This window comes from Choloepus didactylus, chromosome 24 (genome assembly GCF_015220235.1).
Source record: "Choloepus didactylus isolate mChoDid1 chromosome 24, mChoDid1.pri, whole genome shotgun sequence".
Lineage (NCBI taxonomy): Eukaryota > Metazoa > Chordata > Mammalia > Pilosa > Megalonychidae > Choloepus > Choloepus didactylus.
The window spans coordinates 22,512,338-22,538,384 of NC_051330.1; the positions used below are offsets into that span (position 1 = coordinate 22,512,338).

General features: G+C 37.9%; 1 protein-coding gene and 1 pseudogene across 1 annotated transcript; one reads left to right on the top strand and one right to left on the bottom strand.

The window, feature by feature from the left end:
- Positions 1–8,357: 8,357 nt before the first annotated feature.
- On the bottom strand, positions 8,358–9,296 carry LOC119520093 (olfactory receptor 8H1-like). The gene has a single exon (XM_037817850.1). It carries the CDS (start codon positions 9,294–9,296, stop codon positions 8,358–8,360), a length of 939 nt encoding a protein of 312 aa, XP_037673778.1.
- A 3,585-nt stretch (positions 9,297–12,881) lies between these two features.
- Positions 12,882–24,500, top strand: LOC119519955 (annotated as a pseudogene).
- Positions 24,501–26,047: the final 1,547 nt, after the last annotated feature.

Genomic DNA, 26,047 nt, shown 5'->3' on the forward strand with positions numbered 1-26,047 from the left:
TTTCAATTTATTTTGCAAAGGCACTCAGAGGGACATATCATATACAGTAGAAAAAATGTAATTATGATAAGAGATTTGCCTTTGATGGTGATACAAACTAGAAGATAATGGAAAGATATTTTTAATGCACTGAAGATAAAAGCTCATTCCAGGGTTCAATACACATGGAAAATAACCTTCAAAAAAAAATAAAGACTTTTAAGGAAAATTAAGAAACACATAAACACACACAGACACACATGCACACAGAGAGGTACATTTTTGCCAGAGATGCAGGCTTTAACAATTTTCCAGGATGGAGTAAAATAACAGAAGGACAATTGGGTCTAAACATAGACATAAATGGCACTGCTGGACAGGTGTCATATTAAATAGGTGGTAAGGGATGGGCTTACAAGGAAGAAAATGATTAAAGATCAATGCAGTCAACTGGGAGGAGTATTTCAGGATGAAGAAGAAGTGGAAATATTTCAGGCAGCATCAGATCTAATGTGTATGTGAAAGGTGTTGATAGCTGTCTGGCTGCTCCAAATTGAATGTGATAGAAACAATGATAAAGGATGATTCATATAAGTAAAGAGTAAGAGTAAGATCATGTTGGACCTATAAGTTCTTGTAAAATTTTGATTTTTACCCTTGATGTGATGGGAAGTCTTGTAGGTATTGTTAAGAAAAGTGACATGATGCAACCGATGTTTTAACAGTATCACTGGACCCTACCTTGAGAAGGAACATAGGGGATAAGGCAGAGAAGAGTGAGATAATCTGGAAGGCTGTGGCAATAATTTAAAGACTAAGATGATAGTTCTTTGGACCAATGGGATAGCAGAGGAGGTATTGAGAAAGAGACACTCTCCAAAATAAACTCGGCACAGAGAATCAATATGATATGCTGATGTACAAGATGTGTGGTGTGTGACATTGAGAAAATTCCAGAAGGAGTTTTAAGTCTTTGGTTGAACATGTAGGAGGATAGCTTTACATTACCTGAGGTTGAATTTTAGATATTTCAAGTATGTACCTGAGAGTTTCTTGTGAAGATATACGATGTTAATTATATACCTAAAGCCATTTGAATATATTCTGCACCTCTATAGGTGCTTAGTACATATAATCTATTTTTATCAATATTATATATCACTAATCATTTGCAATTGAAAACTATTGCTTACATATTTTCATGCTGTATTCCAGTCTTATTTTATCACTTTTAAGTGGTTCAACTTTTACATACATAGAATTCCTTCATAATGTAGTGTTAGAATTTTAAATGTAACTCTGAAACTGTAAACAACCTATATACTTAAAATTTAGTCTCACAGAGAAGCAAATTGTTAGTCTCATAGAGAATCAGAATGCAGGATGTGCACCCAGTCACATATAGGCACTAAGTTAAGCTATAAATCAATCACTATCATTTGTGTTCTCCCAGCCCTACCCCAGGACCAGGAAGCACCATGCACCATGTATCTTAAAGGAAGTAACTCTGAAGGATGTAGCAACTAACTGAGCTAAGGAACTAATGAAGTTCCCTAACTCTTGCTAAATGATAAATGTTATCCATTATTAACTTTCTTTGTCTCTAACTTGTATAAAAGTCACAAGTAAAATCACTACAGGGAGGCAGCTTTGAGGCCAATCAAGGTTCCTGTCCTCCACTGGCTTAAATAAAACTTCCTTTTCCTCCACAACTGGGTTTGGTATATCTATAACATTGTCAGGCCAAGTGAATAACCCAAAGTTGAGAGGGTCTTATCTCCAATACTACCGTGAACAAAAAGATTTGTCTTAAGAATACTTCAGACTACATCTTAAATACAATATGATACACACTAATATAAATAGAGGGACAATGTAAATACTCTAGTGTCTTCCAATTCTCCAAAGGTTATGTGACTTTCATTTAATGACATCATAAATGCACTCTAGAATGTAAGAGGACAGAGTAGTTTGAATTTAAATAAAACACAAGTAATTCCTGAACTTAGTATTGTCAGAAAAATTAGAAAATATATTGGCAATTATTTCCAACAAAAACAGCAGGATACATTTTCTAAATCATAGAAATGTACACAAATGAAAATAAGGCCAACACAATTCAGGAAGAAAAAAAAACAGAAAATCTTAAAGAAAAGACACAATGCATATACAAGATGAGACAGTAGTAAAAAAGATATATTAATAAAAAATAATTGCTAAGACATAACTATAGGCACACACACAAAAAAAATAATTGCAGTAAATATAGATTCTAAACAACAGAGTTCAGAGCAAAAATAAATCTTAATATAGTGATTATATGGATATTATATATAAGTTAATTTTTTTTTTTTTTTTAGATGGTCCATTGGTGGTTTATTTGGCACTTTTTTTTCTTTCTAACATACTTCTTACAAACAGGGCATCTTAGCATTGATGAAATAGAGTATACATAAAAGCTAACAGTGCTTGTGGCACAGAAAATGCCCTATAAGTGTTAATCAGTATTATTACTTTTAGCTCCTTCTGAACACCCAACAACACTCTTATGATGTTTGAGCCACAGGTGCTCTCTCTCTCTCTTTCTCCCTTCCTCCCTCTCTATCTTTCCTACTGAATTGGAACAAGGAAGTAAGCTGCACTGGTGTTGGCAGCCTTCCAGCAGTGTGAGGGCAGCCAACCTCAACATGAACCTGGGACTAGAGACCACAGAGCAGAGAAATGGAGGAATCTGGGATGCCAATGGCATCACTGACCATCTGGATAAACCAAAAAACCTCTGTATGTTTCCTGTTACTTGCAGCCCAGAGCATTTATATATATGTGTGTGTGCATGTGTGTGTGATGGTGGTATATAAACGTTCCCCCAAAGCACTGGTGGGCTTCTGAGAGCTCTGGATATGGGCTTTTTATTTTGAAATACTTTCAAACTTACACGACAGTTACAAAATGAACCCTATACGGGAAACTCCAATATATATCTCTATCCCTGCAGATACCCAGATCCACCAATTTTAACACTTTGCCACGTTTGTTGAATCATTCTATCTATACATTTGAATGTAGGTTGCATACATCATGCTCCTTGAACACTTAATACTGCCATGTACATTTCCTAAGAACAAGGATATTCATTTATGTAACCACCTTAAATGCAGTTATCAAGTTCAAACCATTTAACATTGATGTGAACTTACAGTATATATTCCAATTTTTTCATATGTCCCAATAATGTCTCTTTGATTCTTTTCTTCTCACTTGCTAATTCCCATCCAGAATCATGTATTGCATTTAATTGTCATTGTCTCTTTTGTTGCTCTTTCTTTTTAAAAATTATGGAACATACACACAACATAAACTTTCCCATCTCAACCATTTCCTGGCATACCATTCAATGGGATTAATCACAATTCACAACATTGCAGTACTCTCACCACCTTCCATCACTAAAATGTTCCCACCTTCCCAAATAGAAACCCTGTAGCCATTATGCATTAATTCCCCATTCCCTCTGCCCCCACTCCCAGCAAACCATACTCTAATTTCTCTACTTACGAGCTTGCATATTCTCCAATATTTTCTTTTTAGTTACCATGGGGCTTAAACTTAACATCCCAAATCCATAACCTTAAGTTACTTAGACACCGACTTAACTCCAATGCTATGTACAAACTATACCTCTCCAACACCCACCTTTATATAGGTATTGTCACAAATTACACATGTTTACACTATCAGTAAAAAACCACTGATTTCTCATTATGTTTTAGGCATTTGCCTTTTAGATCCAGTAGGACATAAAAAGTAGAGCCACAAACCAAAAAGATAATTGTACCACATTTGTATTTACCCATGTCATTACCCTCATGAGAGATCTTGATTTTTTTCATGTGGCTTTGATCTGTTGTCTCTTTTCCTCTCCTCTCAACCTGCAGAACTCTCTTTGGCATCTCTTGTAGGACCAACTAGTGGTGAAGAACTCCCCCAGCTTGTGTTTATCTGGGGACATCTTAATCTCTCCCTAATTTTTGAAAGACAGTTTTGCCAGATATAGAATTCTTAACAGCTTTTTCTTTCTTTCTTTCAGCTCTTTAAATATGTCCTCCCACTGCCTTCTTGCCTCGATGGTTTCTGAAGAGAAATTGGCACCAACTCTTACTGAGGCTCCCTTTAACGTGACATGTTGCTTCTCTCTGGTGGCTTTCAGAATTCTCTATCTTTGGCATTTGACAGTTTGATTATAACATGTTGATGTGGGTCTATTTGGGTTTATACTGTTTGAAGTTTTTTGAGCATCTAGGATGTGTATATTCATGTCTTTTGTTAAATTAGAGAAGTTTTCAGTCATCATTTCTTTGAATATTCTCTCTGCCCCTTTCTTTTTTTACTCCTAGGACTCCCACAATGTGTATATTTGTACACTTGGTGGTGTCCCACAGATTCCTCATCTCTGTTCACTTTTCTTCATTCTCTCTTCTTTCTGCTCCTCAGACTGAATGATTCCAATTGTCTGATCTTCGAGTTCACTGATTCTTTCTTCTGCCAGCTCTAATCTGCTGTGGAACCCCTCGGGAATTTTAATTGCTATTCCCATGGTCTTCAGTACTGTTTGCTTCCTTTTTGTAATTTCCGTCTCTCTATTGATATTGTTTGTGTTCATCTGTCATTTTCCTAATGTCCTTTAGTTCTTTGTCCACGTTTTCCTTTAGCTCTTTGAGCATATTTAAGACCATTTTTAAAAAAGTCCTTGTCTGATATGTCCCAGGTCTGGTCCTTCTCAATTTGGTTTCTAATGCTTTACGCTTCTCCTTTGCCTGGGCCATTACTTCCTGTTTTATTGTATGCTTTGTAACTTTTTGTTGAAACCTGAGTATTCTGATATTTTCGTGTCTTTAAACTTGTATACAGCTTGTGTTATGACAGAGCTTTCCTTGATTTCTAGGGGCCAACAACAAACAATACAAAAAGGCAAAAGAAAGCACCTTTCCCAGTCTTTGCAGATTGGCCTGTGCAGGTGCTTTCCTTCATAGTTTATCCATACAATGAGTTTAGAGAAGAGCTCTAGGCCAAAGTGCAGGGGCCTCCCTGGTCCTTTCTGCACATGCATCCTTTCCTGGACATGTGTGTAGGGCCCTAGGAATTCCCCCATTTGTCTGGTTCCAAATGTCCCGTCTTCCCTAGGAAACAGTTTCCTCTGGTCCTGGGCACTGCACTGTTTGTCCTATAGCCAGCAATCCCTTGCCCCAGGCAGCAAAACTTGACTGCTCTCCCACAGCCTTCTGTAGGAGAGTTCTCTGAGCCGCCTTTTAGATGCAGGGCAAGTTCTGGAATGGCAAGCCCCTGAGCCACCACTGGACCGAACTGGGCCAGACACCTTGCTCCCAGTATGTGCACGAGGGCTACACTGCTCCCTCCATAACCAGGACCAGGGATCCACACAGGAAGTGCAGGCCAGCTCTGCGCTGAGTGGAGCAGGGGAGGGGGAGAGGCAAGTCAGGGTGCCATAAGTTCCTACTGATTTTTTTTTTTTTTTTTTTTTTTTGGAATTATGATATTTTAATTGTGTATTCCAGCAAAAAACTCTAAGTTTCATAATCAGTGATAAACAAAAACCAAAGCGATCTTAGGCCAAGCAGACACTGGGATTAAATCATTTTCCCCCATCTTTTATGATGTTTCTTTTCTGTCCTGGACCATAAAGTTTTTTTTTTTTTTTTTTTTTTTTTTTCATACAAAACAAATTGTACTTTCGATTGTTTACAGTACCATTACATAGTTGTACATTCATCACCTAAATCAATCCCTGACACCTTCATTAGCACACACACAAAAATAACAAGAATAATAATTAGAGTGAAAAAGAGCAATTGAAGTAAAAAAGAACACTGGGTACCTTTGTCTGTTTGTTTCCTTCCCCTACTTTTCTACACATCCATCCATAAACTAGACAAAGTGGTGTTTGGTCCTTATGGCTTTCCCAATCCCATTGTCACCCCTCATAAGCTACATTTTTATACAACTGTCTTCGAGATTCATGGGTTCTGGGTTGTAGTTTGATAGTTTCAGGTATCCACCACCAGCTACCCCAATTCTTTAGAACCTAAAAAGGGTTGTCTAAAGTGTGCGTAAGAGTGCCCACCAGAGTGACCTCTCGGCTCCTTTTGGAATCTCTCTGCCACTGAAGCTTATTTCATTTCCTTTCACATCCCCCTTTTGGTCAAGAAGATGTTCTCCGTCCCACGGTGCCAGGTCTACATTCCTCCCTGGGAGTCATATTCCACGTTGCCAGGGAGATTCACTTCCCTGGGTGTCTGATCCCACGTAGGGGAGAGGGCAGTGATTTCACCTTTCAAGTTGGCTTAGCCAGAGAGAGAGGGCCACATCTGAGCAACAAAGAGGCATTCAGGAGGAGACTCTTAGGCACAAATACAGGGAGGCCTAGCCTCTCCTTTGCAGCAACCGTCTTCCCAAGGGTAAAACTTATGGTAGAGGGCTCAACCCATCAAACCACCAGTCCCCTATGTCTGTGGTCATGTTAGCAACCATGGAGGTGGGGTAGGCTAAGTTAATTTTTATATGAATTCAGGATGTAGTGTAATATAATGCATATTTAAATTGTTTGAATAAATTAATAAAAAGTAAAGAAACTGAGAATTCATTAAAATTTAAACCCTAAAACATAGGTTAAACCTTATTTTAACCTTTCAAAAATAATTTAAGAATATGAACAAATATAATTCTACAAAGAAAAACTCAATATAGATTAAAATAATACAAATCACTTGAAAGGACAAACCATTGCTTAAGTTTAATTAAAAATAACCATTTTTAAAAATGATTGATCAAGTTTGAAAATATTCAGATATAGGAAAAAGAAGAAAACATACTTTCCTAAATACACATGGAATAATAGGGAGAATTAAAACTGCAATCTTGGATTGCATACAGACAATTTTAAAGGAAATATTGGCAATCTACCAGACAAAAATTTTTCGGGTGTCACAAAATTTGGATTCATTATCAATTTTTAGCTTTGCAACTTTTCTCTAGTAAAATTCTTAAAACAAATGAACCAAGGATTTAACTCAAAATTGTATATGTTTTTAAAGAACCAATATTTATATAAACCAAAAAAAGGAATTATTCTTTTAATCATACTGAAATTAAAGAAAGAAATAGTAATTACTGAAGCATGTTGATGCATCAAAGAATGGTAGGGTTTTCAAATGGTTAGCATGTAGACATAAAAGAGATATAACAAAATGCAGGTAAATAACCTCCTCAATTTACAAAACTTCAGGTCTTAAACCTTTTCATGATGAGATTCTTGATTTATGTTACATACCAAGAAAACATTCATCTCCCAAAATGAAATGCCAAAGGAATTGTCAAATTTATAGTGATGAGCAGAAAATGAAGGCTGCAAAACAGAAATAGAAACTGACAAAAATTGTATATGTATATATATATATACCTCTACGTAAGATTATTCTAAAAGAACATGAACAAAACTCTCAAAAATGGGTAGGATATTTCTATTTTCTTTAATACTTGAAAATATTTTCTAAATTTTCTTCAATATTTACATCTGCTTTTTTTCTATAACTTAATTCCATCAAAATATTTTACTTTGCTCTAAAACCAAATATTGAAGTGCTCATTTTTCTTTTTAGCTCTTTGTTTATGAATAAGATTAGCCAAAAGTATTTTTAAAATCCCAGTGAACATTTCCATAAAAAAAGCTATCTGTATTCAAAATTTGGCAGGAATGTAAACATTCCTGAAGATTGAGTTCAAAATTTACTAGTATTGCTTTAAATTCTTTCCATTCATCATCTAATTTTTCAAATAACTCTACGGATTTAAAAGTATTTATCTTGTACAGTTGAGGAAACTAGATTTAAACTTTCAGTGACTTACTAAGGGATATACAGTTAAACAACTGGCATTTCTGGGACCTAAACCCTAGATTGTCTAGTCCAAACCAGCACTTGTAAGACCATGCTATATGTCTTCTCTACAGAATAAATGGAATGACTTCAGGCACAGCTCTCTATGATGAAATTCTCTGAACTTGGAATATGCATGGGGATTTCTGTAATACAATTACAGGGATAACATCACATTTTAAAAATTATTTTGTTCATTTGTCACCCTTAAAAACACATTTATTTAAACCACAGGATTAAACCCTATTTCATGGCATCTATATACTATGTAGATTTCTAAAGACATGTTTCTGAAAATGTTCCACATTATGTGTTATCAAATACAGTATTCCTTAACTGAAATTCAAACTAATTGAAGAATGCTACTCTATCTAGAAATAAATACACAAATAGGAAAGAAAGAAAAATTCACTATTACTGTCATTTCAGTTACCTGGAACCCTCTCTCTTCTTCACAAATCTAATGAGAGCATTCTTCACCTCTTTGTTCCTAAGACTATAAATAAGTGGATTCAGCATAGGGATCACCATAGTATAAAACACAGAAGCCATTTGATCCTTTCCCAAAGAATAAGACTGCTTTGGTTTTAGATAAGTAAAAATTGTAGTGCCATAAAAGATGGTGATTCCCAGGAGATGGGAGGCACAAGTAGAGAAGGCTCTGTGCTTTCCTGAAGTGGAATTAATTTTCAGGATAGTAGACAGAATGGACCCATAGGACACAGGGATTGTGATAAGAGACACCATGACATTTAAACTAGCAACAATAAATATCAGGATTTCAGTGTCATGAGAGTCAGCACAGGACAGGGCTAAAATTGGCATTATGTCACAGAAAAAGTGATAAATTACATTGGATTTGCAGAAATGCAAACTGTCCATGTAAATAACAATAACTAATGATTCAATAAAGCCCATCAGGTAGGACCCAGTGGTGAGGGTGTGGCAGAGTCTCCTGGACATAACAATAGAGTATTTAAGAGGATTGCAGATAGCTATGTAGCGGTCATAGGCCATTGAAGAGAGAAGGAAAAATTCAGTGCCACAGAAGAAGATAAAAAAAGACATCTGGGTGAAGCAGCCTGAAAATGAAATATACTTGTTGGAAGTCAGTAAGTTGTCTAAGGTTTTAGGTGTGATGACCGTTGAGTAACTGATGTCAAGGAAAGACAGGTGACTGAGGAAAAAATACATGGGGGTGTGAAGCTGGAGATCCCAGTGAATTATCAGTATCATCCCTGCATTCCCCAGCACAGTAATCAGGTATAACAGTAGAAATAACATAAAGAGGACCTGCTGGGTCTCTTCAGAGTCTGTCAATCCCATAAGGATGAAGTCAGACACATTTGTATTATTCCTACTTCCCATAGTGTTCAACTGCTGTAAACTGTTGGGAATCAAATGTGATACTTAGCATGAATATCCTCAAAAAGGTTTTTGCATATAGAAATAATTTAACACTTTAAAATATTAGTTTAGTGATTTTAGAAATTCATAATGAAGTGCAGTTTGCTAAATATGACTGAAAAAAAAACTTTAGTTTGCCAAGAATAAATTAAGTATAAATCAACAATTGGGTATTATATAATATCCTCAAATCCTGACATTACTTAGTTATGACCATTATATATATATATATAGACATATCGTTCTTATAATATCCCTTTTTTTAAACTTAAAATGCTCTAACTTTGAGATTAATACCTGGAGTCAAAGTTCTTCCAGTAATAACTGTCTAGAACTTTTTCAACTTCAAAATTTTCTCACAAACAAAATATGTAAACCATTTAAGGAAACTGAAATTTTTGCAATCTAATATTAGTTTACTTTGAGATAACAAATGTTTAATTATCTTGTGCATGTATTTTTAACTTTGAGGTAAAATAAATCAGCTTACATATTTTTCAAGTCCTTGTCAAATAGAAAGTTCACCTGGAAATTGTCTCACCAGTACATCAGGGAGCAAACACATGCAGAGGATAGTGTTCTAATCTCACACTGATAATGCTACAGTACCTCTTATATTGAGGATCAATGATGATGCAACAATTGGTCATCTCTGGACCAGTTCCCAAGGAAGACTGTTGGCATGGTACCATGGATAAAATTTCAAGGATGAATGTATCCATGTTAGGTTTGAAAAAGAGAGTTGATTTCCATTTAGAAGTCACATAATGTTGAGCAACATTCTGGTATTCTTTTGTGATGCTTTAATTTATTACTGGATAAAAGGAGAGTTATTTCTAGAAAAATAGTTAATTATTATCTGGTCAAAAGGCCAGATTGTTAACTGCAAAAGATAAAATACCTAATTTTTCAAAATGAAACATTTTTATATTTAGACACAAAACCTTATCATAAGATTGCACATTATTCATAGCACAAAAATTATTTTACAACAAAATTCAAAGAAGAAAATGAAAATATTTATAAATGTTGTTATTCTTCAGATGTGTTTTCTTCCAAGTATTTCCCTTTGTGCATATAATATCAGCACATATTGAGAGTACTCAGAACTTAAAAAGAGAAAGTGTCTGTAATTGCTAAATAATTAAATAATAATGGATAAACCTTTAAAGTTAAAGAAGCTTCCATAATTACCATGTTAACAGATATTTTTAAAAACTCCAGATATATTGGACTCAACATTGAAACTATCAAATTTTTTAAGGGAGGAGAAAAATATCAAAACTATCTTTTATTTAGCCCTTGGTGCAGGAATGGAATTTTTGGCTTAATTTTACCTTTAAAGCAACTCTCACAGTTAATACATGCTACAGGTAAGAAACCTAAGGAACCTAGAAAAGGAATAAAATCTTAATATTCTCTACAAGTAACTATTATACCCTGACTCATTTCAACATATTTTAGGCAAAGCTAAGAAAGTATTTGCAAGGTTCCTTGAAGGGCTAGAGAAGAAAAATGGAACTGTAAACTCACCCCCCCCCCAACCCAGGTAATTCCTGAAGTTCTCTTAGGCAGTGAGGGCCCCCAGTTTCATTGTCTAGGGGCTTAAACTTGAGATTTGCTCTTGTGAAACTTATTTCTGTAATGACAAAGCTAAGCCGACTTACAATTAATGCCTAAGTGTTACCCCAGAAAACCTCTTTTATTACTCAATAAAAGTGTTTTTAGAGATGTAAAGCCTTGGGATTTTTCCTATGCCAGATAAGTGCTGAATCTCAGAAGTGCTGGTCTCTCCAAGAAGGAATAACTACCAGTTTCATCCCTCTGCCCCATAATGTTGATGCCCCTTTTTCAGCATGAAGCAGTTAGAAGAGTCATCACCCAGATATCCTTCAAGATTGAGGGAAAATTATCAAATGAGGGGTAGGAGTTGTAACCTAGAAGTTAGGATTTAAGGACTGATTATGATTACTGAATCATTATATAGATATTCCTTTTTACTTTCTAGTTATTAGAGTAGACAGAGGAAAACACCTGAAACCTGAACTATAATCCAGCTGCCTTGATCTCTGATAATTATTGTATAGCCTTTATCTTGTGTCCTTGTGATTGTAAAAACCTTGTGACTAACCTTCACTTGTACCCATTTATCCAGTTTTTTTTTACTTGAAATTCTTATGACCATTAAAGACAGCCTTTAATGTTTATTATGAAGGGTCTTGAGTCAGCCCAGAACTAACCCACCCCAAGTCCAAAGTTATCTTGACAACTGAAGCCAGATCTAACAAAAATGGGCCCACCTGACATGCACAGTAGCTTAGACTTTAGCCTACAAGTCACCTATACCTCATTATGATACTAAAAATCATATCCATCATCATATTAAGGCTGCTGTTTTCTTACATACATTCTGTGACTAAGCATGCAACCAATCTGCACATGCTCAATAATTAGATCACCTCTAATTACATAATCTGGGGCCACTGTACACATTATCCTAAAACCTGCCCATCTTTTGATGCTTTAAAACTATCAGAATAACTGCAGTTCAGGGAGACAGATTTTGGACCAATGGGCCATCTGTTCTCCTGCTTTCTGCCTAGCAATAAAACTCTATTTGAGAAAAGAAAAGGATAATTGAGTTTTTTTCTCTTTTCCTCATTATATCAAAATATAAACCACTGTATGGTTGAAGGTTTTTTGCCCTTTAAACTTTTCATGACCATTTATGTATAGACACTACTTCCTTACTGTTTCTTCAAAGCAGATTATCTTAGTTTGAATGGGCATAACTCCTAGTGTTAACATAGCTCCAAACAAAGGGAAATATTTTAGATCAATCATAAAAAATTGATAGGGATTCCGTGAGTATGGAAGTGGAAAAGAAATTTTGACTCATTTCTAACCTATGTCTGTACCTCCTTCTGAAAGTCATAATACACATCACATTTAAACATAGAATTTAAAAACTACAATTAAACTTTATATCATGTTATTTAAAGTGCAAAAGGATTAATGAAATGAAATAATATTCCCAAAATTAAACATATTAGAGCAAAAGAAGGCAATATAGCAAGCATATGAATAATATAGTTTCTTATAGTAAATGTAAAAGAAAATTAAACAAGAGAGCTACAGATTCAAAGTCAACCAGGTTCAGGTATGTATCAAGAGACCTGAGACCTCATGTTGGATTCAATACCCATGGGTCTGTCCACAATAAACAGGGGAACTAAATAAAATTGTGCTGCCACTAAATGCTGCTAACCATATATTGCCCAACTGATGGAACAATTAGGGTATCTATCATTTCGTTTTGGACCTAGCCAATGCATTCTTTAGCATAACCATAGCCCTCAAAAGGGAAGACCAATTTGCTTTCACATGGGAAGGGAGTCAAGGAACATTTCAGTTTCTTTCACAAGGTTACCCCCACAGTTCCACAATTTGTCATGTAATGATAACTGCAGAGTGGTATAAATGGGTGTTTCCAAAATGCATAGCTATGTTGCATTAAAATGATAATGTTATGCTACCCTCTGACTCATGTCAGTTACTGGAACTGGTGGCACCCAATCTAGTGGTCTACCTCAAAAGCAGTGGAATGGCAGTAATGACAACAAACTAAAAGGTCCAGGGCCATCAGTCAGACACTTGGATGTTATCTGGTCTGGTAAGAATTATTTCCCCAAGGCAGTTATTGATAAGGTCCAGCATTTCCCCTGACTCCAATCACCAAAGCAACTGCATAGTTTTGTAGGATTGTTGGTATTTGGGCACATCTTATACCCAACTTAGACCAAATATTAAGGCCTCTATACTGGTTAATAAAGAAGGGGGATATTTGAGACTGGGGAACCCCAGAGAAGGAAGTCTTTCAACAAGCTGAGATAGCAGTAAAGCAATTATAAGCCTTTGGTGTTTTACTGTAAGGACAGGTATATGAAGAAGTTGTCTTCCATGTTGCCTGAGGTGCATCTAGGGTGGCGGCTTGGAATGCTAAGCCACAGGCCTGCATGGAATGCCATGCAGGCACACCCTGTAAAGATACGTGTCTTGTGACTATGATGACAACAACGTTTACCATTGTCCTAAACCTAGATTGTTCCTTCTGATATGCAACAGGATGTAAACATAGGTATCTGGTGGGCTCTCCCATGCCTGAGGACATTTAGCATATACTCCCTTATCTTCTGAAATAAATAGCTGGAGCAAAGGTGCATTATTGTCCACTTAGCCCAAGATGCAGTGGGCCCCCTGCTCCCTTAATTCTTAACTTTGTGTCTGTGTCTCATTCCTGTGCTGCCCTGTCAGCAACAAGAAGATTTAGCCCACTATCTAGAGGAGTATGGATGGGGCCTCTAGCAGAGGAAAGGAAGTAAATACATCCCTATAGGATTTTGGTCTCAACTGTGGAAATGGGTGGAAAACAAATATAGCCTTCTAGAAAGCAACTGAGCCACAAAAAATGCCCTCCTACAAAAGAGACATACAAAAGTTCTTCCAGCAGTGGTCCCCTACTCCCAATGCTGACTGGATCAGAAACACATTTAACAAGCCATCCTCAAGGAGGGCACAAAGTCAAACTATACAAAAATGACTTGCATATCTACAACAGTGAGTGACTATGGCCAATAAAACCCTGAGCAATGAACTAAATGCCATCTTGGGACCTGAGGAGTGCACCATCCATAACTCAAGCTCCACTGATAACACAGTAGCCAGACAGTTAGCAATGCTTGAGAATATAAAGGAATAAATAGAACCCATTCTGGATGGTGCCTGGTACTCCAACAGGTCAGCTAAGGGTAATCCACGCACCAACTGACTGTTGCAGCACAGCCCAATATTTGACATCATCTGGATGTGAAAGCTGTATATGTAGAATAAAATGCTCAATATAATTCTTTAGCTGAAAAATGCTTAGTATAGCCTCAGTATCAAAAAAAAAAATGCTTAAGGTCTGTTCACTCAAGCAAACTTGAATTAGTTTTTTTTTCTTTTTATTGTGAACTTCAACATATGTACGTAATGATGATAACCTTCAAATATGATCTCACAAGTAGTTAGAGAGCAAATTTCAAAAAATTCCATAGGTCACAGTTCCACAACTTCAGCTGTTTCTATTATTGTAAAATATAATATACAAAAAGAAAGGTGTTCACTTTTGATGTACAGCTCAACAAGCATTTATATAGATAATTTAAAAAAATTGTTATGGGTTACAGTTCCACAGTTTCAGTTCTTTCCTTATTATGCAACATAAGGTATGTACAGAAAGGTGAAGACTTTCAAAGCACAATTCAATGAGCAGCTACAGAGCAAATCTCAAAGGACATTATAGGTTACAGTTCTACCATGTCATTTACCTCCTCCCAGCTATTCCAGCACCCCAGCAATCGGAAACAAATAGATAGTTTCAGTATTCATAGATCTTTGTCAGACATAATCATTTTTGTTGCTACCCCTTCCTCTCACTTAATCTCTTTCTACATCTTCAGGAATGTCTAGGCAGTGACCACCTTAACTTGTTCATCTTGAAAAGGGGTGTCACCAGTGTGTGGAAGGGGGCAGCTTGAGTTATTCTAAGCATAAAAAGCCCTTGTTAAAATAACTTGCTGTTGCTCTAATCTCAACAACAACAAAAACTTACTCTCTGTTCCCAGGAAACTCTCCCAGCATTGCTTGCAGGAGGTTACAAGAGATATCACCACATGGTCTGTCCCTTCTCCTTGAAAAACAAACCTGAATGAGGGGAGGACATCAAGATAACATGAGATTCTGACCAAACAGCTTTTTCCCTTCTACTCTGCCCCTTCTGTTTTCTTTTGGATCCTGGTCATTTCTTTGTATGTTTGGGTTTATAAAATCCCAAACCACTCTTCTCACTCTGAAATGGTCTTAGAAAGTAACCCCCCTCTAGTTTCATGTTAATGTATCTTCAATAAACTCATCTCACCAAAGCAAATAAACTTGTTTCTGTTTGATGTGCATTCAGGTAGGCCTGAATATTTAGGAGTATGTTTTCTGATGTTTACAGATGGAAGATGATATGGGGCAAAGCAGTCAATGCACTGAGCTATGAGCTGCTTGGCTAGTGCTGACACATGAAGCAAGCCCAATAACCCTCTGTACCAACAGCTAGGCTGAACCCAAGGGCCTATGTAGCTGCCCCAATAGGAGAGTCAAAATTGGACAGTTTTAAATAAACCCTTTTGGGGACAAGAAATGTGGGGATAAATGCAGCCTGTTTAAACAGAAGTGGCTCTTTTTCTTGAAGCTGCACATACTGCTCAAACTCCACTGGGATATCAGAAGGCAGATCAACTAGCTCATTTTGGAGCCCTGGAGTATATGCTGGTGGACAAAATATTTGCATGGCTACACCATAATGCAGGTCACAAAGGACAAAAGGTCTGATGGTATTCTCAAAGGAGATGGAACTTATGTTGAAATATTAATTGCTTGCAATCAGGGCTCTACATGCCAGAGGCAGCAAGCTCAATCAGTGCCACATCAACCAGGACAACAGGCATAAGCAAACCAGCCATGCATCAGAAGGCAAATAGGCTATATCAGACCCTTATTGGTATCAGAAGGACAAAAATATTCTCTGGAATGTGTGAACACAGTGACAGACTTGCTACAGACCTTCCCAGCAAAGAGAGCAACTCAGCAAGGCACCATCTGGGGATAATAGAAATTAAATATAATGTATGGACTCCCTGTCACTATCAACAATGACCATTGAACCCACTTCACTGGTCAAGAAGTACAAGAACGTGTTGAGGAAAATGACATCTAATAGAACTTTCAGTTACCCTACAATCTAACAGTTGCTGGTCTGATGGAGAAGAAGAAGAGAGTTTTAAAACAACTGAATTTACTGACACCTGAAAACACCTTAAAAGGTTGGAAGAAGATGCTGCTACAAGCCACCCAAAACATTAATGCCAACACACAACCCTCCTGCCCTATAGCTTACCAGTTACTGCTGGCCCAATGATAACTAAAGCTGTAGTTGCCCTAGTCACCACTCCATGCCCCATAACTGGAAAAGGAGCAATTGGGTTTGCAAATACCAAACATGTTGTGACAGCTTTTTAAATGGATAAGGGGAATATTCTGAAAGAATTGTGAGGAGCGTGAGAGAAAAGGCCTAGATTGCTTTGAAGAGACTGTGGAAATATGGACTCTAAATACATTTTTGATGAGGCTGATTATTGTGTCATTGCCAACTGGAAAGAAAGTGATCCTTATTTTAAATTGGCAGAGAATTTGGCAAAATTGTGTCCTGGTGTTGGATGAAAGGTAGAATTTGAAAATGATGAGCTGATATACTCAGCTGAAGAGATTTTGACAGAAAACATCAAGAGTGTGGCCTGGATTACCATTGTAGGTTATAGTAAAATGTGAGAGGTAAGAGATTAACTTAGAACTGAACTCTTGGGTACAAAGATAACAAAAATTGATGGTTTTGAAGATTCTGAGCTTCCAGAAAGTGAAACCCCAGAAGCTAAAGCCCCACATGAGTATTTAACCAAAGATGGAACTGACCACCATTTTGGTACAAGCCAGGATTGGAGATGGAGTTATCCAGAAAGGATCTGTGGAAAGTCCTATTTTCTGATGGTTTTGATCCCTGCAAACTGCATGCCAATACAACAGAATTTTTGTAAAATCTATAAATGGAACCATTGCTGCTCTGGCTTGGAGGGAATGAAGAAAGAATAAATTGAAGGAAAAGTTTCTTCAAAGAGAGAACCATGGAGATTGAGGTCTGGAGTCAAGAGGTATCTGGTTGGGAGAGCGGGACAGCTCATTCACAAGGAAAAGGGGAGTTTGCCTTGGAGGCAGAGCTCAGGCATTCTGCTGCCTGGATGCTCAGGAAGATTGCTGCCACCCCAGGCCCCAGAGAGGGTGGAGCACATTCCCTGGGGATTGGAGAGAGCCTGTCTGCCACCCCTTGGAGAGGGGAGAGCCTTTGCACTAGAGAGGCAGGTTCCAGGTGGCATCCCAAGGTTTGAGGAGGATGGGACCATAAAGGTGGTCTCCCCAGTGTGTGGATATGTTGGAGCACTCAGCCCAGTGTTTGGAGAGAAAAGCACTGCTACATAAGCCTTTGGAAAGCATGGGACTGCCTCTCTCTCAAGCCTCAAGTATAAAACCTCATTCTATAAATGACTCTCAGACTTTGAAATCTAATGGGGTTTGCCTTATGGGTTTTAGGAACTTTTTTGGTCCCCTGACCTTGTTTTACTCTCAGTTTCTCCTTATGGTAATGGAAATGTTTACCCTATGGCTGTCTCACCTTTTTGTATTGGAGGCAGATAACTTGTTCTAAGTTTCAAAGGTCCACAGCTAGAGGGGAATCATGCCTTAGGACAGACCACGCCTGTAACTGATTTAGATGGGATCTTGTACTTGCCTATTGTTACTGAAAAGATTTAAGCTTTTCTGATATTGTGTGGGGATGAAGGTATATTGGATATGGAAAGATCATGTCATTTTGGAGCCTAGGGGGTGGAATGTGCCAGTTTGGATGTATTGCATCCCCCAAAATGCCATGTTCTTTGATGCAATCTTGTAGGGCAGACACATTAGTGTTGATTAGGTTGGAACCTATTGGTTCAGTTGATGTGACTCAATCAACTGTGGGCAAAAAACTTTCTTTGGATTATTTCTATTCTGGATGGGTCTTCATTGGATCACTGGAGTATTTTAAAGAGTTCCACACAGGCCCAGATGTAGAGCAGCTGTGAGTGACATGTTGGAGAGTAACTGAGAGTGACATCTTGAAGAAGAGCTGCATCTAAAAAAGGACAAAATGCTCCAAGAGCAACATTTTGGAGAACACCATTTTGAATTGCAACTTGGAAGCAAGCAGATGCCATCCACATGCCTTCCCAGCTAAAAGAAATTTTCAGGATGCCAACGGTCATCCTTCAAGGACGGTACCCTGTTGTTGACGGAAACTTTATGGCCTTAAGATTGTAACTTTGTAACCAAATAACCCCCTTTTATAAAAGCCAATCCATTTCTGGTATTTTGCATAACAGCAGCATTAGCAAAGCAGAACAGGTAACTTCATGGAAGAATAGCCAAGGGTCTTAGGAAAATCTCTGTTAGCTGGGAAGGCACATGGCTGGTGTCTGCTCTGGGGTTCTGGTTTCAAAATGTATATCTTCAAAATGTCTCTAGGCTTGCCTTTCTTAGTGTCTCCAGGACAAACTCAGGGCTAGCATCTTCAAAGCATAAACAGCAAATGTCTGGGCCTGTATGGCTCTTTTTGAAGGACTCCAGTAAACTAATCAAGACCCACCCTGAATGGACAGGTATCAAATCTCTATGGAAACATTTAATCAAGATTTCATGCCCTAATAAAAAAAGAATAATAAGTCTGCTGCCACAAGAACATTAAAGAATTCTTCTGGGGGACCTAATATATACAACCAGCACATTCCATCTCCTGGATCCCCCAAAGACATATTCTTTCCAAATACAAAATACATTCATCCCATCACAATATCACAAAAACTTTAATCATTCAAATAACAATAGGTAAGTACAAGATCTTATCAAAAGCAGTTACAGACAAAGTCTGACCAAAGGCCAAATTCCCCTCTTAAATATGGACCTGTGAAACTTAGAACAAGTTATCTGGTGCCAATATACAAAGGAGGGAAACTCATAGGATAAATGTTCCCATTGCTATAGGGAGAAGTTGAAAGGAAAACAGGGTTCATGGGACCAGAACAATTCTCAAAACCACCAGGGCAAACTCCATTAGATCGCAAAGTCTGAGAGTCATTTATCAAATGACGTTTTATCCTTGGAGATTCAGAAAGAAATCCAACCCTTTCCAAGGGTCTTTGTGGCAGCCCTTTTCTCTCCAAACACTGGGCAAGTGCCCCAACATATCCACACATTGGGGAGACCACCTTCTTCTCAGCTCCACCTCCCTCAAACATCGGGGTAGCACCTGGACTCTCTTTCATCTCTAGGGCACACGCTCAACTCCTTCAGGACAGTGGTGGCCATGCTCTCCCCAATCCCTGGGGAATGTGCTGCACCCTCTCTGAGGTCTGGGATGGCAGCTCTCTTCCTGAGCATTGAGGCAGAAGGCCTGCACTTTGCCTCTTGGGCAAACTCACCCTTTCCATTTGCATGGGTTGCTCTGTTATCCTTGCCTGAGATTTCTTGACTCCAGACCTCAACTTCCATGATTCTGTCCTTGAAGAAAATTTTCCTTCAATTTGTTCCTTCTCCATCCCCTCCAGTTCAGAACAGAAGTGGTTCTATCTAAACAAATCTCACAAAAATTTTGTAGGCTTGGCATGCAGCTTACTGGGGTCAACCCCATCAGACAATAGGACTACCCACAAATCCTTTGTGAATAACTCCATCTCCAATCCTGGCTTGTACTGAACGGCTGGCTGGTTCCAGGTTTCATTAAATCCTCATATGGGGCTATAGACCTTGGAGTTTCACTTTCAGGAAGCCCAGAGTTTTCCAGCCCATCAATTTCTCATTTCTTTGTATCCAAGATTTTAGTTCTCAGCTTATCCCTCTCCTCTCACATTTTACTATAAGCTGTAAGGAGAAGCCAAGCTACACTTTTGAAATTTAGTGTCAAAATCTCTTCAGCCAAGAATCCCAGCTTGTTGTTTTTAAATTCTGCCTTCCATCCAACACCAGGACTCAACTTTGCCAAATTCTCTGCCACTTTAAAACAAGGGCCATTCTTCTTCCAGTTTGCAATGACACATTCAACATTTCTGCCTAAGGTCTCATCAGAAATATCTTTAGAGTCCACATTTCTACCAACAGACTCTTCAAAGCAATCTAGGCCTTTTCTATCAAGCTCCTCACAATTCTTCCAGAATCTTCCCCTTATCCATTTAAAAAGATGTTCCAACATGCTTTTTTATTTGCAAACTCAGCAGCAGCAGCACCCCATTTCTCTGGTACCAAAATCTGTTCCAGTTTGCTAATGCTGCCATTATGCAAAATATCAGAAATTGATTGGATTTTTTAAAGGGGGTTTATTAGGGTACAAATGTACTATTCTAAGGCCATAAAAGTTTCCAAACTAAGGCATCCTGAAAAGGGTACTTTCACTGGAGGATGGCCAATGGTGTCTGGAAAACCTTTGTTAGCTGTGAAGGCACATGGCTGGCATCTGCTCTGGGGTTCTGCTTTCAAAATAGTTTTCTTCAAAATGTCTCTAGGCTTGTCTCTCTTGTCTTCTCCAGAGCAAACTCTGGGCTAGCATCTCCAAAGCATCAGCAGCTAACATCTGGACCTGTGGGGCTTTTTTAAAGGACTCCAGTAAACTAACCAAGACCTATCCTGAATGGGTGGGGTCAAATCTCTAATCAAGTTGTCACATATTAATCAAAATGATTAATAAATATGACACAAGAGCATTAAAGAATATGGCTTTTTCTGGGGGACATAGTATATGCAAACCAGGACACCCACTACTCTAATGCCACTAAACATCTCTCTTTTTCTCCTAGTTTCCTGAATGACATTTACACCATACCTTTCTAGAATGGGTGGAGATACTTGCTGCTGTGCACAACTAGTCAAGCTACTGGATGCAGGGAAATGACCACCATAGCTGCAGAGGACATTCATTCATAAGTATGCTCACAACCCTTGGAGCCATTATGTAGTTGCTGTGCTTTATATTACTGTTGGGGAATTCTCATACAATGCCCCTGTGCAAACTGGCCTATCAGGTAGTTGCAGAAGAATGGCAGATAAGATTATAAGGCTCAACAAGATTTACAGGGTGGAGTGTAAGGCAAATAGTGTCTCATGTGCAAACCTGGCTTCACTCCTTTCTTTTCTCCTTCCCCTGTTTCATGGAAAAAGTACAGAAAGTATTACAAGGGCCCTGGCCAAGACCCGCCCCCCAGCTAATTAGTTGGAGAGACTGTTCACATTGCAGTGGGCAATCTTCTTTGTTGATTGCCAATGCAATGAGTTGTAGATGCAATCAATTAGAAGTGTCTTACCAGCAAAATACCTCAGGCCATTCCACTGCAGTTTCATCTTGTAAAGCAGGAATACTCTCTTACAACAGAGGAGTGAGGGTTATTTCCTCAGGGGAGGTGTTTACAGGTTTATTAAGTTCAGAAGCTTAATCTCTTCAGGTGGATGTTAGATGGCAGATTCCTCAGGGCAGAACAGAGGTCAAGAGACTGGTTCTTGGGGCAGAGAGAAGGTTTGGTGCTGATTGCTAAAGGCAGAACATAACAGTTTTATCTGACTAATGCTCATTAGAATCTGATTGGATGAGACTGATTGGATCACCACATTCTAGTGCTCAGTTGTTTGGTCTTCTGGAAATTCATCAAAAATCTTCATTGGAACTGCCAGCTTGAGGTCTGCCCTACAGAATTTGGACTAAATCTCCCAAAAGTCAAACAAACCAATTCCAATTAATAAAATCTCATATTTACATTATATATCTATCTATATGTATAAATATAGATACAGGTATAGCTATATAGACACAGATAGATGGATCTAGATTTCTTGTCAGTTCTGATTCCCTAGGGAACCCTAACTAACAGAAGGCCTTCCTTTCTTCACCCTTCACTAAGTGAGAAATAGACTGATGGCATAGGGAAGGATATTAAAAATCAAGTACTATTTGTGGCAAATACAATGATTTACGTCTTTTAACAATAGGTTTTAAAACAATTTTATTATTGATTATTGGGTTACATTTATTTCATAGAAATTTTAGAGACTACATAAGCAAAGATAATATATTATTGAAATGGCCATGATTTTATATTGACAGAAATATGTCACAAAACCCACACAAGGATAATGCAGGTATGAGCATGTAAACAGAGAAGCACCTTACATTATCATTAAGTCAAACTGTGAAAAAAAATAATAATGGTAAAAAATACTGCAATGCCCTAAAAAGGCAAGTTATTGATATGTATTTCAGGAGAGAAAACTGAATTTAAAAATGACATTTCACTGTTTTAGTTGTAAACAATGTACATTTCCCCCAGAATGCTTTCTGCTGCTCTGTTCACCACTATTCCTAAAGGACTATTGGAAAATACTACTGCTAGGAAAGAGCACACAATTGTAGGTAACAAGGGCTGCTCTGTTAGACAAGTTGACATGTGAGTCTAGCTTATAACAATTTCTAGTCATCTGGAAACATTTAAAAATTACATAATTTTCATACCTGCTTCTTCTTTAAATTGAATACAGTCTTCTGTTGTAAATAGGGTTTCTAACCATTACAAACATTAGGGAAAGGCATTTTATGCATATTATAGGAAATAGAGAACTAGTACTCAGATTTGTGCTTTCCATGATTACATTTGGAATTTAAAATCCCAATATTCATGTGTATATGTAAATTTTAAGATATTGTAATATCTCATAAAATATTGCCTCAAGGACCTATAAATATATACTGAAATGTCAGGGTTGCCGTCCAGTTTGGATATATACAGGATTTCATTGAAGAATGTGACTAAACTCACCATGTTTATATTGACAGGCTTCATGGATGACTTTGGGCTGTAAGTCTTCCTATTTTTATTTCCAGCAACTTATCTCTTTAATCTGGTAGGAAATTTGGGACTGGTCATTGGGTAATTCTGGCTCCCCAATCCCACATTCTATTTTCTGAGTGTGTTGTCATTCTTGGATGCTTACTATTCTTCTTTTGACCCCACCCCACCCCCCCACCCCCAGAATGTTAGTCTCCTGGCAGAGAATAAAACCATTTTATTTTTTGGAGGCATGCCAAAGTTTTTTTGTTTGTTTGTTTTTTTGTTTTTGTTTTTGTTTTGTTTGTTTTGTTTGTTTTTTTTCTTTTTGTTACCTTTTGGATTACAGAGTTTTCTTTTCTTGGTTGCAATGACTTATGACCACCACGTAGCAATCTACAACCCAATGCTCTATTCAGTTAAGAAGTCACCCCAGGTCTATCTGGTGATAGTTATGATTGCTTCTTATGTTGGAGGCATTCTGGATGCTATTTTAAACATAGGGGCCACATTAGCCTATCCTTCTGTGCATCCAATAAAATTAGGCAAGTCTGTGATATCCCTTCACTCTTTACTCTTTCTTATTCTGACACTCATATCAACCAGATTCCACTCTTCTATTTTGTGGGCTTTATTGAGGTAATCACTATACTAATTGTCTAGATATCCTATGGTTTAATTCTATTGGCCACGTTGAAGATGCCTTCTCCCATCTGAAGATGTGAGGCAAAAAGTTCGTTTCCGTTGTGGCTCCCCCCTAACTGGTTTGTCAGTTTATGAGGGGACAATCCACTTCATGCATACGAGGCCAATATCCAACTATACTTTGAGTATGATATTATAGTGTCTGTATTTTATACTTGTGATTCCCATGCTGTATCCCATCATCCCTGTCTGAGGAACAAAGATATTAAAGAGGGAATTGAAAAATTGTTTAAGGAAAATTAGTTCATTAACAAAGTGCAATTTTAACATTGAGTAAGATTTGAGAGAATGTTAGATATCAATTCATTTATCTATGGTCTGAATCTAGGGAAATAGTTCCTATTTTTAGTTAGTAGCATTTGTGTATCTTAAGATATTTTAAGGAAAAGATTAATCTGTATTCAAAGGCAGCATTTTACTGACACCGACTCCCACGCCTCCCTTGCTGGGTCTGCACGCTGGCCCCTCTAGCTACCTGCCTCCTGGCAGCCTACCCCTGGTGGGGCTGCGGCTCTACTCCTCCCACCCCCACGAGGATGGCTGCAGTGTCTGACAAGACAGAAGACAGCAGCAGCTCTGAGGGACGTGGGGACCTAGACAAGTATCTGAAGAAGTTGCACACGCAGGAACGGGCAGTGCAGGAGGTGAAGCTGGCCATCAAGTCTTACTGCCAGAAGCAGGACATCACCAAGGAGGAGTACAAAGACATCCTGAGGAAGGCCGTGCACAAGATCTGCCACAGCAAAAGCGGGGAGATCAACCCCGTGAAGGTGAGCAACCTGGTGCGTGCCTACCTCCAGCGCTATCGCCACTTCTGCAAGCATGGCCGCAAACCCCGGGACCCCTAGGGCTCCCAAGGTCATCCAAGGAGCTAGGCCCCCCCGAGAAGGGTGACCCTGGCCTGCCCCTGCCCCCTCTCTGAGACCCCAGCCACCTCCTGCCCTCCCTGAAGTCTTGGAAAGTCTGGACGTATTTATGGCTCCACCTCCCCACTCCCCTTCCCAGTCAGTGGGATGATGGGGGAGGGCGGCTGCAGGGAAGAGGAGCGCCCCCCAACCCAGCCCTACCTCCTACCCAGCTCCTTAGTCCCCAAGCCTGCCCCATTGCCCCTTCCCTCTGTTCTTGCCTCTCCTCCCCATTTCATTAAAGATTTTATGAAATGTTTAAAAAAAGAAAGTTCTTAAGGAAAGAACTTTCATTTGCATCATTCCTCAAAGTTTATACCCAGTGAGCAAAGCCATGAGAAATGATCTCTCATTACCTCAATACATACCTGCTTCTGCCTTATTTATTGGGCTTTGCTTATTTTTGTTCTAATATTTTTTATTTGAAGGGACATTAGGGATGGAAATTTACTTTTCTTTCAATAAAATTCACTCTTTTCCCAGGAGGGATGCTTGTCTTTCTGAGTCTACTATAACAATCCCATGAAAACAAGGTAATTAAAGAGTTAATTCTGAAGTCTGAATTTGAAATGCAGTACAGTAAGTTTCAGGACCTCAGTTTCTATTCAGTTATGTAAAGAGACTATACATCCTATTGAAAAAAAAACAATAAACAATAAACAAAAAACACAAGTTTGATAGCAGAGTGTGGTTTAAAGTATACTCAAAATTCCTCTGAAGAAAAAAAAAAAGAAATTTTCAGAGTCAGAACACTGAGAATAATGTGGATATAAAGTTCTCTTGTAAAGAAACTAACCTATTTGAAACCACAGTATCCTAAATTTACTTTCTTTATTGTGATCTGTTTAGGTGATTTTTCTGTATTAAATGCATAAACTATCAAAAGTGTTTCTAACTATGCTTTTCTTACAAAAAGACAAAATTATTGCAGCCTTCCAGTATCATTTTATGGCTTGTTCCATTCAAGTCAAATTTTCAAATTTTAAAGGCAAAGTTTTGTTCACAGTTTGTACCCTGATTTTTCAGTTTAGTTTCTCCTTCAAATTATCAAAAATAATTTGTCCTTAGCACAACTAAAGATGCACTCAGTTTTGCCTATCAATATCTGACCAGTACTTTTGTCTCCAATTTAGACAAATTGATATCAATTTAATATGAATGAAAATTGCATCATTATCTTTTTCTCCTGCTATAGTAGAAACCAAGCAGTGAGAATAAACAACTTCCATGATTTTCTGTTCTTGAGGTCAATATGGTAAAATGGTATATTGAATTCTTAAGTTAATCACCATTCATACTTCATATCTCAGCTCAATTATCTTTCCAACAAGAAAGAATTGTTCGACTTCCATTGTTCACATCAGACTTCTCTTTTTTATCACTCAACATAATCATCATTTAATATTTGTTGATATGGAAATTTGATTACTATCTAAATATACCGCTGCACTGTGCTGACACTGTAGCTGGCTTAAAGGCAAGATTTTGTCTATTCACACATTTGTATCCTCAGTGAATAATGAACTCCCAAGAACATATAGTTTACTTAGAAAACATACATATG